The sequence below is a fragment of the Patagioenas fasciata genome, chromosome 1 (genome assembly GCF_037038585.1).
Source record: "Patagioenas fasciata isolate bPatFas1 chromosome 1, bPatFas1.hap1, whole genome shotgun sequence".
NCBI classification, from domain to species: Eukaryota; Metazoa; Chordata; class Aves; order Columbiformes; family Columbidae; genus Patagioenas; species Patagioenas fasciata.
The window spans coordinates 64761099-64771735 of NC_092520.1; the positions used below are offsets into that span (position 1 = coordinate 64761099).

The 10637-nt window shown below is 44.2% G+C and overlaps 1 protein-coding gene across 1 annotated transcript in view; it reads right to left on the reverse strand.

Moving 5' to 3' along the window:
- GAS6 (growth arrest specific 6) overlaps positions 1–1264 on the reverse strand; it is a 43005-nt gene extending 41741 nt beyond the window's left edge. Inside the window, exons 1-2 of the mRNA XM_065842960.2 lie at positions 827–1264; positions 252–418 (exon numbers count right to left, since the gene is read on the reverse strand). Of these exons, the coding sequence (XP_065699032.2) occupies positions 252–418; positions 827–896 (237 nt within the window). The 5' untranslated portion in view covers positions 897–1264. The remainder of the gene's footprint in view (positions 1–251; positions 419–826) is intronic.
- Between the last annotated feature and the right edge of the window lie 9373 nt (positions 1265–10637).

A 10637-nucleotide genomic window follows, 5' to 3' on the forward strand; every position in this document is an offset into this window, starting at 1 on the left:
CTCACCCAGATCATCCTCACCAAAGCATTTCTGACTGGTCAGCACCGACACAGCCCCCTGTGCAGGCTCAGTTCTAGTTACGCTGTGTGGCTTCAAGTCATTCACCTAATGGTTCTGGTTCCTCCTCCTCCTCCCCACGGCTTCCCCAGCGGTGTAGGCAGCTGGCACGGAGCCCCAGATGGCTGGAGAGAGGGCTGGAGAGCAAAGCCAGACAACCCACCCGAATCTCTGTGGCAGCTCTGTGTCCTTACCGTCTCAGGGTCGTTCTCGAACACCTCCCGGGCCTCCTCCTTGCTGCAGTGCTCCTCCACACACTCTCTCTCCAGGTGCCCTTGCTTGGTCTCCTCGAAAATCTGGTAGGCTCGCCGCTGCCTCTGCCGAAGGAACTGGGCAGCCTGGGGGGCGGGCAGCAGCACGGCTGAGCCGCCGATCGCCGGGGGTGGCGGGGAGGAGGAGGAGGAAGAGGAGGCAGCGGTGAACAGCTGAGCCCTCCTGGCCGCCCCGCACACACACCCCGCACACCAAACCGCCCCGCCGGGGGTGTCCGGGCGCCCTCCTTGCCCGGTGCCCCGCCCGCGGGTCGCGGCGGCCTCGGCGCGGCCCCTCACAGCGGTGACCCCGCCGCCGCTGCCGCCGCACCGGCATCCCCCGCTGCAACCGCCGCCGCCTTCCCTACCGCAGCCGTGAAGCTGCGCATCCCCCCTCCCCACCGCAGCTCCCGCAGCTCCGCACCCCGCACTCGCACACAGGCGCGGGGCGCTGGGGGATGCTCGGCGGCGTCTGCGGGAGGGACGGATCCCCCTACTCCCCACGCCGCAGTACTCACTCTGCCAGGAGTCCGCCGCTAACAGGACGAGCAGCAGGGCGGCCCCGAGGGGCGCCGCGGGATGCGGCATGATGCGGCGGCGGCGGCGGCGGCGGCGGCGGCTGGGGCCGGGCCGGGCGCTGGCGGAGCGGAGCGGGGCGGCGGCGCGGGCGGGGAGCGCGCTGCTACTGCGGGAGCGCGGCGGCGGGGAGCCCAGCGGGGGAGCCGGGGAGCCGCTCGCCCGTCCTACCCAATCGCTCGCCAAGTCACGGCCAAGCCGCCGCAGAGGGACACACCTCGGCGGCGGGGCAGCGGCCCGGCCCCGCGTACCTGCCCGGTTCGCTTGGGAAAGGCCGTGCCGAGCTGCGGGGGAGGGTTTACGGGGCGTCGGGCTGATGATGGGCGGACAGCAGGGCCCGGGGAGCTGATGGGAAGGCAGTTCCCTCACCTCCGACTGGGCTGGGCTGGCGGGCACATCGCTTTAAGAGCTCTGGGGCTCAGCGTTAGAGAGGGAGAAGGTGGCACCAAAGCCAGCCCAGTCTTGCCTTAAATTAGAAACTTGGCTTCTCCCATCTCTGATATGTAAGGAAGAGATTTTTTGCAATGAGGGTGGTGAAACACTGTCCCAGTTTGCCCAGAGAGGTGGGAGATGCCCCATCCCTGGAGACATTCCAGGCCAGGCTGAACGGGGCTCTGAGCAACCTGATCTGGTTGCAGATGTCCCTGCTCATTGCAGGGGAGTTGGACTAGATGATCTTTGAAGGTCCCTTCTAACCCAAACTGTTCTATCGTTCAATATTTTCTTCACAACTAAATTTTCAGCTTATACTGGTGGTTTAAGATAAACTCCTCAGGAAAGAGTTGGATGTGGTTTATACTAATACATTGCAAGCCATCCTTTACTGTCCCTTGTCCATTTGTAGTTAGGCAGGACATGCCCCTTGTCAGAAACCTTGTTAACTGTAACCCAGAGGTGTAGGGTGGGAGCTCAGAGCTGCACTTAGACTGCCCATTGCCACCACTTTGATGCTACCTCTGATATCTGCCCTACAGACAGATAACTGGAGTAACACCAAGTCTATACATTCTTCAATATATTGCTAATGACATAGATTGTGTGAAAAAATAACTAGTCCAATGTAATTTCAGTATTTAGGTATATCTAAAACAAACTCTGTGTCTCCACAATAAATTCCTGCAAATATGATGTAACTAATGTAAACAATGTGTTTATGTTACATATAGCTGAAGTAAAATGCATGGAAATATAAAAGCCAACCTACTGGTTCAAAGCAACCATCCCTAAGTTGGTATCTTCTGCCTGACAATGGTCAATACAAGACATGTAGGTAAGAGATATAAAAACATGTAAACCACCATAGAGTGGTCTTTTTTTTTTTTTTTGTTTTCAGCTTCTGAAGTGCAGAGAGAGAAATCTTAAGGTAAAAACTCCTGTGTCTACCATCACGCTAACAGCCACAAATGTACCTCTTCTCCATGAATTTGTCAAATACCTTTTTTATCTGTTTGTACTCCTGATTTGCAGAAGTGGCAGCAAGGTCCTAAATGTGCACAGAGGCTAGACAGGAGCTTTTTCCCACCAGTTTTAGGTCCTGTACTTAATAATTTTATAGAGTTCCTCAAATTTCTGTCTTCTAAGAAACAGGGATTTATCATGCCCTATTTGTTTTCCCCGTGTTATTTTATAGATGTGTCTCATATCCTTTTAGAACCATTCCTTTTCCTAAACTATGGAGCTTCGCTCTATTATTTGTTTCAAAACCCTTGGCATTGCTCAAAGAAGCTGTCCCACCTGTCCCCATTGCTTGTTCCTGTCCTTTGATCACATCCGCCTCTTGTGCTGGCATGCAACGAACCTCATCAGAGAAACCTAACATAAAGATTAATTTGAATTCAGGTCGGTTCCCCCACTGACTTGTCGTGCAGCTGCAGAAACACCAAAATGTTGAAACTAAGATGTCCTGTAAAGAGGCCTCGCAACTTTGAAATCGAAGATACTGAGTTATGGAGAAGAGGGAGGGATTTCCAAGTGTGCTCTTCCTTCCATCCATGATCCCATCAGTCAAGGCACTATGTGGGGTGGAGGGTTAGCTATGGGCTTTCAAGGGTAGCAGCAAGTAGCTGCAAGTGAAGGGAGCGTGGGCTTGCTAATGGCAGCAGCAGGGTTGGCCAAATTGACTCATGAAGCTCCAGCTGCAGGCAGAGGTTTCCTAGGACTGGCTACCACATTCCTCCCTCCATTGTGTGTCCCTCAGTGTGTGTCTGCAGATGTCACCAAGCCATTTCAGCTCACTCACCCAACAGGAAACTCTTAGCTTTTTTTATTGTGTGTGTGTTTTCTATCAGGTTACTGTGCTGAAACAGCTCAATGGCAGGGCAAAGAAGCACAAATTGAGGAGTGGGATTGCAGCAGTGAATCCATAGGGTGCCTCTGGACTGCAGCCTGTGCCCCTCATGCAACAGCCATTCCCAATCTTTGTTTTTATCCTCCTCTGTATCTTTTTTATTTATGCTTCTTTTCAGACAAAATGGACAAAACTACATGCAATATTCAAGATGTGAGTTTCCAGCTTTACCGTCTTGCTTTGATCTCTTATCTTTTTCTTACTATTTCCAAACGTTGTGTGGGTTCCTTTTTAGTTCCTGGCCTGCTATTTTCAAAGAGCTATGAACAAAAGATCTGAGACCTCTTCCCTGAGTAGAGTTGCTTTTTTACCAGTGCATACACATAGGGAGAGTTGCCTTCCATGGATACATCAGTTTGCATGTCCATACATTAAATTTCACTTCTCATTTATCAACCTGTCACATTAAAAGTGCTATCAAGCAATACAACTGCACTAATCTAACAGCTTCTTGCTACCAAAATAAGTGGTCACACTCTTCCTTCCCTCTATGCTTTTACCCCATCCTGGATGCACAACTCTCCTCCCCTCCTCAATTCTTGTATGGTACTGTCACTGATGTGATATCTCAGCAAGTCAGTTCAGCTCACTAGGCCAACAGAAAAGTATTTCTTTTTCTAAGAGTTTTCCAAAATTCCTCACTGGCGGTTTGAGACTTGACTGTTCACATTAGTTTTGTATTATCTGCAAACTGTCCTCATGGCATGAGAACTCTTCATAAAATTTCTGAAGATGTTGAACAGCAGAGATTTTTGTTGGTTCTGGAAACCACTTTATATTGTGTAATCTACTGATGAGTTTCTTTTCTTTTAGATAGTTTTTTATCCTTTTCCTTTTATTCCATACAAATACACTGTGGTGAAAGATCAGGTCAAAAGCTTTTTGAAAATCTTGGTATGTAATATCAGAATCATCCTTATCTACATAAAAATCACTCCTGGAGCCTCTCATGGGTTTGCCAAACGTGACATCCTACTTGATACACAATGCTGATTCTTCTCCAACAGGTCATTCAATCTGCTAATTCTGTTCTTCAGTACAGCTTCCAGTAAGTTGCCTGGCACAGACATCAAACACTGATTTGGGTGAGTCCAGAAGTCCTTTCAGTTGTCACATTTTCCAACTTCCATTCTTCTGGCATTTAAGACAGATTTAAGCAATGAGTAGCATAAAGCAGCAGTTTCATTTTCTTCAAAATTCATGGCTTTATACCATCTGATCTCAGCTGTCCCAGTGAAGTCTTAGGAAACATAAAACACAGAATAGAAAAATAATGCAGAAAATATTAAAACAACATTATATGAACTGCTTCTACTCTCAGCATGTCCTTTTTTTTAAACTTCTTTTTTACTTCAAAGTAGTCTAGGCACAGAAATTTCCAGATGTAAATCTGAACTTGTAGGATTAGATTCCATTGATTACTAGACACTAAACAGAAGTATGCACCAGATTTCAAAAATTTTGAGAAAAGTGGTTAAAAATACCACTAAAAGTTATTTGCTAAAGACCAAAAATCAAAAAATGATTTGCCAGGAACCAGAACCTGAGTCAGTTATTCCAAATTATGGTCAGTATGAGTTATTCTGTCCTCCTTACTTATTTCCAAAACAACAACAACAAAAAAAGTTTACATTTGCTTTTCAGTGCAAACCAGTGTGTTGTAGGTAGCTAAGGTGCAGAAGTGTAGTGGAAGCAGGTGTAACTGAGCAAGGTTCCTTTAGGTTCCTTCAACTTGTTATATTTGTGGGTACCAAACTGTAGAATTAAACTAAGATGTCCTAAAAAGAGCAAATAGGCCTCACAACTTTGAAGTCGAAGATGCTGTGTAATGGAGAAGAGGATGCGATTCCCAAGTGTGCCCTTCCTTCCATCCATGATCCTGTCAGCCAAGGCACTATGGGGGTGGTTCTCGTTGAATTCTGAAGGACCATCTTTTGCATGTAATGTGCTTTTTTGACCTCAAGGAAAAATTGATTAGGCTCATGTCCTATGGGCTGTCCCACACTGCCAAAGTATCTCAGATTTTAGGTATAAGTGACTGTTTCACATACTCATTCCACATTCATTTCATGTTCTTTCTCCTTCAAAACTGCTCAGAAGATGACATTCCAATATTTTGTTTCTATTCTGCAAGGAAGGAGGGGTGAAAAGATGTGAGATTACATCAGAACATTTAAAAATGTAAATGATTGTGGAAGGCAGAGTTCTTAACCAGCAAATTCTTGTATGAGTAAGCAAGCTGATTCCACGATCCTTGACCTGAATGCACTACAGGCTGGGCACATGCCAAATACGCTCAGCACAGTAAGATCTGGAACTTGCTGCTTAGTTGTGTGAGCTACAATTCACAGCATGATGCCAGGAAATAAACTGGAAGTTTCAAGGACAGAAAGCTCTGAAGTGTTGTTGTCCCCTCCGCTTGTGTCTTGGTTCCAGGTCAATGGGATTTCCTTTCATTAGAGGTCAAAATGATGACTGAAAATGGCTTTCGGAACCAGCAAAATGAAATTGAATCAAATTGCTCATCTGGGTAGTGGCACTGCCTCTATGGCCAGCAAGGCAACCTGCAAGCTCCTGGGCAGAACAAGCCACCATCCTCCGTGGACGATCTCTCAACCTAAATGACACTGAGCAATAACACTAAATCTCCTGCCCCAACCTACAGTACATCACAGGTCCCTGTTTGTTAAATACTGCTGCAGGTCACAGAAGGGATGAGGTGGGGATGGGGAACCAGAGATTCTGTTTACTGTACAGTCTGCGTCACTTTGGTGCATTTATCACTGAGTACCTCGGAGGTGGGAAGCCCAGCAAGGCAGTTGTATTTGTCATGGCAAGAAGAGGTTGCAGACAAGAAGGAGAAACTGGAAGAGGTCCTCAAGTAACTGACTCTGCTTTTTAGTCCTTGCTCCCTTTGAGAAGAACAGTTTTGAAAATAATAGCTTCAAAAATAATAGCTTTGCTTTCCTCCATTTTGGAAAAGACCTCTGGATCAAGACCCTGGGATCAAACATTAGATTGGGGAATTAACTACTTTGTCAAAGAAGCTCAGTTCCTTTGCTTGTCTGTTACTCAGTTAAGCATATTATGTTAAGTTGCAATAGATTTCTTGCTTGAGGATTGAACACACATCACACCATCGCTAAATGCTTCTATTGTATCTCCTTATGTTTCTATTTGGCATTAAAATTCTGTAGAGGTTGAAAATGTCTTGATTTTTACCCATGTGTCAGCAGGCAGACAACGGAGCTCACTAAGTAGAACCACTGTGGGCAAACAGACTATAAGTAGTTCTAGGATGTCCCTGGCAAGTAATTTACATCAAAAATCCAGCACATCAAATATCCTACTGTCTTCACAAATACACACACACACAAATTTTGATTGCATGGAAAAATCACACACAAAATCCTTACTGAAACAGTGTCGTCTTGAAAAAGAGCAGAAGATTTCTATTTTTGCTTCACCCAAAGATGAAAGAGCTCCTGTAGAATTATGTGGAGCTTCCTTAGATGGACCTAAGTTATAAGAAAAGACTAAAAATTTAAGTCTTCTTCTCATCAGCAGCAGGAATTGATCCCAGAGTGCAAGACAGGAACCCCCCATGGTACCAATGCAACCCCTGCAGCTTGGGAAACACTTGGTGGATCAGGCTGGACCTTCTCCTGAAGTGCCACTGATGCAGATGAGCTGGGGCTTTTTGCACAGCCTGCACTTTCGTTTTTAAATAGAACAAGGGTTTGAAACACATCAGCTTCACTTAATGTCAGGCTGTAAAATGAATCTAAATAAATCGAAATCATGAAGTGCTTGTATTAATGAGAAGGCAAAGCTGGAAGGGTAAAAAAAAATAGAATGGAAGCCTTTTAAGAAGATTTCAAGACACTCAGCATAATGATGGAAGTGCATGCAGCTCTGTTCAAAGATCTTACTAATGTGTGTGTGAAACCTTATTCAAAGATACAGACTGATGTAGAATGAGAATGGTGATGAAAAGGAATCTGCCAGAAAGAAGAGAAATGGTAACTAAAAAGAAGCCACACTTTCATTCAGGCTATTTTCAGATCCCTGGATAAATATGAAAAATTACTCTCCCCTTCCCTCTTCCAAATATAAATCCTTCCTGGACCCATGTTTGGCAAACCTGTTTAGATCAAGCCAATGTTTTTGTGGGAGGATGTCTCCCATAATGCTAATATCATAAAATTCCTCTTTTGTAATATGTTCGAATTAAACATTCTCTAGAAAATGAACACAGAAAAGGTCACATTATACTGCTTAACTCTTTTGAGCAATTAGCATATACTGACTTGAGAAGAAAAGGGTTAACTTTCAAAATATGCTTAATTTTAGTGGAGGGAGAAACTGATTAGAAGAATAAGCAAATGTAGATTAGATAGAGGAAAAAAGACTTGGATAAAGAAGTGGAACTGGATGCATGGAGAGGGATGTAGAAGAAAGGTTATTAATCTTTTGCACATAATTTACTCAAAAAGAAATTTAATAAAATTTAATAAAAGTCTCCATAACTAGTACCTCTTTTCAATAAGGGACCCAAACCCTATTTTCTGATAGTGACACATTATGCTGGAGGGAGAAGAGAAAGGCTCCTTTTCCTTCAGGTCCTACTCATGGCCATGTCCATATGCTGGACTAAATGACCTTTGCAAGTGACCAGTTCATCATGAGGGCTGTTGGTTCACCTGCTAGATGCTCCTCTCCAGCCAAGACAACTGCATCTTGCGTTGAAGCATTGCACCAGCACAGCAAGACTTGTTACCTCTTCTCTCTTCCCTGCCTTCCTCATCCCAGTGGAAGTGTGCTGAGGTAAAACATGGGACATCTCAATGTTAGAAGAAATTGCGGTGACCTGTCTGATTGCTGGGAAAGACTCAAGAGAAAAGGTGGGATCAACATCTGGAGCCCATTTCTGACTTCACCGAGGACAAGAGTTCAATAAGCCTGAATCCCCAACCAGACTCTCTGAATATGAATGAACTTCTGAGTGATGTAAGTTATTCCATAAATATTCCTAGTGGATGTGATTTTTGTTTTATTAGGCCAGTCATATATTAATATACTCTGTATGAAGTCATAATGGTTTCTATTCCTATGCATTCCACATGTGCTCATTTTCTAGGGGACTTTTAGTTGCTTGAGTAAAGCCTAAAATAAATATAAGTGAATTGAGGTTGACATGAGGAATAAAAGAACATTGTAGCAAAACAGTAAGAACAAATATAAGCCCATACAGTGTGTTTTGCCCTACAAAACTGCATCAGAGATAACATAAACACTGAGTGGCTGAGGGATTATGTGGGTGAGCTGTCTCTTGGAGGCAGGAGGGAGTGTATAGATACCCATTACTGTCTTTGAAATTTATGTCTTATCGGAAGAGCATAGTGTATTCCTTATTGTGCTCGTTAACTCAGAGCAACAAATATGTAACTTAGAAATTACTTGGGCACAGAAAAAAGCTGACTTGTTGGAAGCCAGTGGCTAAACTCCCAGCTATATAATGCAGTACAGTGGGATGATGAGAGATGAAGCCATGGATTTCATGAGATGTAGCTCTTGCAAATGCTCTGAGCTCTCAGAGGGGACCCCACACTGAAGCAGCCTCTGTGGATTGATCTGGGTTTGGAAGAAGGGAGAAGAGCAGCCCTGGTCCCTGGGGCTGCTGCCTGGTAACGTGGAGCTGCCACCTTTTCATTTCCAGCTGTTAAATTGCGTTGAAAGAAGCTGAATAACACCACTTATCATTTGTCAAGTTTAATACAATAAAGTAGTAGCCATTTAATGGCATCTCTAACTTGTTTACCACAAGAACAGCTCATTACTAGCCAAGTAAGCAAAACCGTTTCAACTTTTTTGCCACAAGGACCGTTTCTCCTGTGGGTGCATTTTGTCTTAAGCAGGTAGAAAATTTGGTAAATCCTAAGTGAGCACCTGTGCTGATCAGCACAGCAACACTTGTTTTGTCACTCACCTTTTCCCGATTAGCAGCAGGAAACACTGATCTTGCCAAAGCCAAGTATCTCCATTCTTTTTTTTTTTGGTCTCTAATTAAAAGGCAAACAAAAGGGGTAACATAAATAAAAATTCCACAAATATGAAGAGCCTTAAACAGAAGCCAGTCACTACTTTCTGTATTATGTGCACACACACCCCTGGCATCCTATTCGTGTGTATACATAGGCATGTACATTCGGTGGCTGGAAATATGTTTCCTAGATATGGTGAAGATGGCATTTTGCCCTTTGAACTACATCTTTATTATGTTATATTCAAAGGAGACGAGCTTTTGCAGCAGAATTTGAGCAAGTCCATGTTGCAAAATGAAAACAAGGCTTTCTGTAGTATCTTATTGATTAGCTCCTTGTTCTAACAAGGTTTGTCAGTGGGATGCTGTACACCCTGGCGTGTGTGAAGGATGGGGAAAAAAGGTAGCAGCAGATGGAATTGTACCGGAGCATGACAAGAAATAGACAGAACTCAAACACTGAAAGGTCATTTTTGGAAAGTGCACGCAAAGATATGTGTTAAAATATCAAAAATAACGTTTACATTTTGAATGGAAAATAGAATATCCAATGTGCTGGTTTCTCCATCCAAATGGAAATTTGTGTATTTATATAGTAATAATAATCGTCATCATCATCATCATCATCATCGTAATAATGATAGAAGATTTCTACAGGTTGAGTAAAGGAAGGAATCTGAGTTTAATTCTAAACCAGAATGTATTCTGGTTTGGTTTTGGTTTTGTTGTTTGGTTTTGGTTTTGTTGGTGGGGGGGGGGGGCGGGAAGGGTGGGGTGGCTTTGTTTTGTTTTCTGGAAGGGAAATTTTAGCTGTTCAGTTTGGCAGAAAATGAAAAGGGAATCAGGCCTTTTCTAATCTTTGTGGGAGACAAAGATAAATGGAATTGGTGGTCAGGCTGGAGCAGATGGTTATCCTGCTCTAAGCCTGCCGTCATTGAGGAAAGCAGTTTCCAGATGTCATGTTGTTGAGCAGCCTGTGACTGACTGCCATGAAATTTCCATCTCCTGAAGATGGAGGAAAGGAGAACACCTGCAAAACCCCAAAGCAGCAAACCAAAAGGAGGTGTGAGGATGGTTCACAAGTCCTGGGAACAAAAGGCGGCATTGATGTGGCCTTGGGTATGGGAGGCAGCCCAACCAAGAACTGCTCATGTAGCCTGCGCCAGCAATTTTGAAGGGCACTGGCAATAGGGAAAAAAAAAGGATCCATTATGGTTTAAATAAAAATAAATCATTGTTCAGCAACTTGTGATTTAAACCAGGAAAATTAGGGAGGGAGAGGCATATCTAGATGAATTATTGCTTCCCTTTTCAATTACAGATTGCTCTGAAAGATACAATAATGTGACAATATATTGCTAGT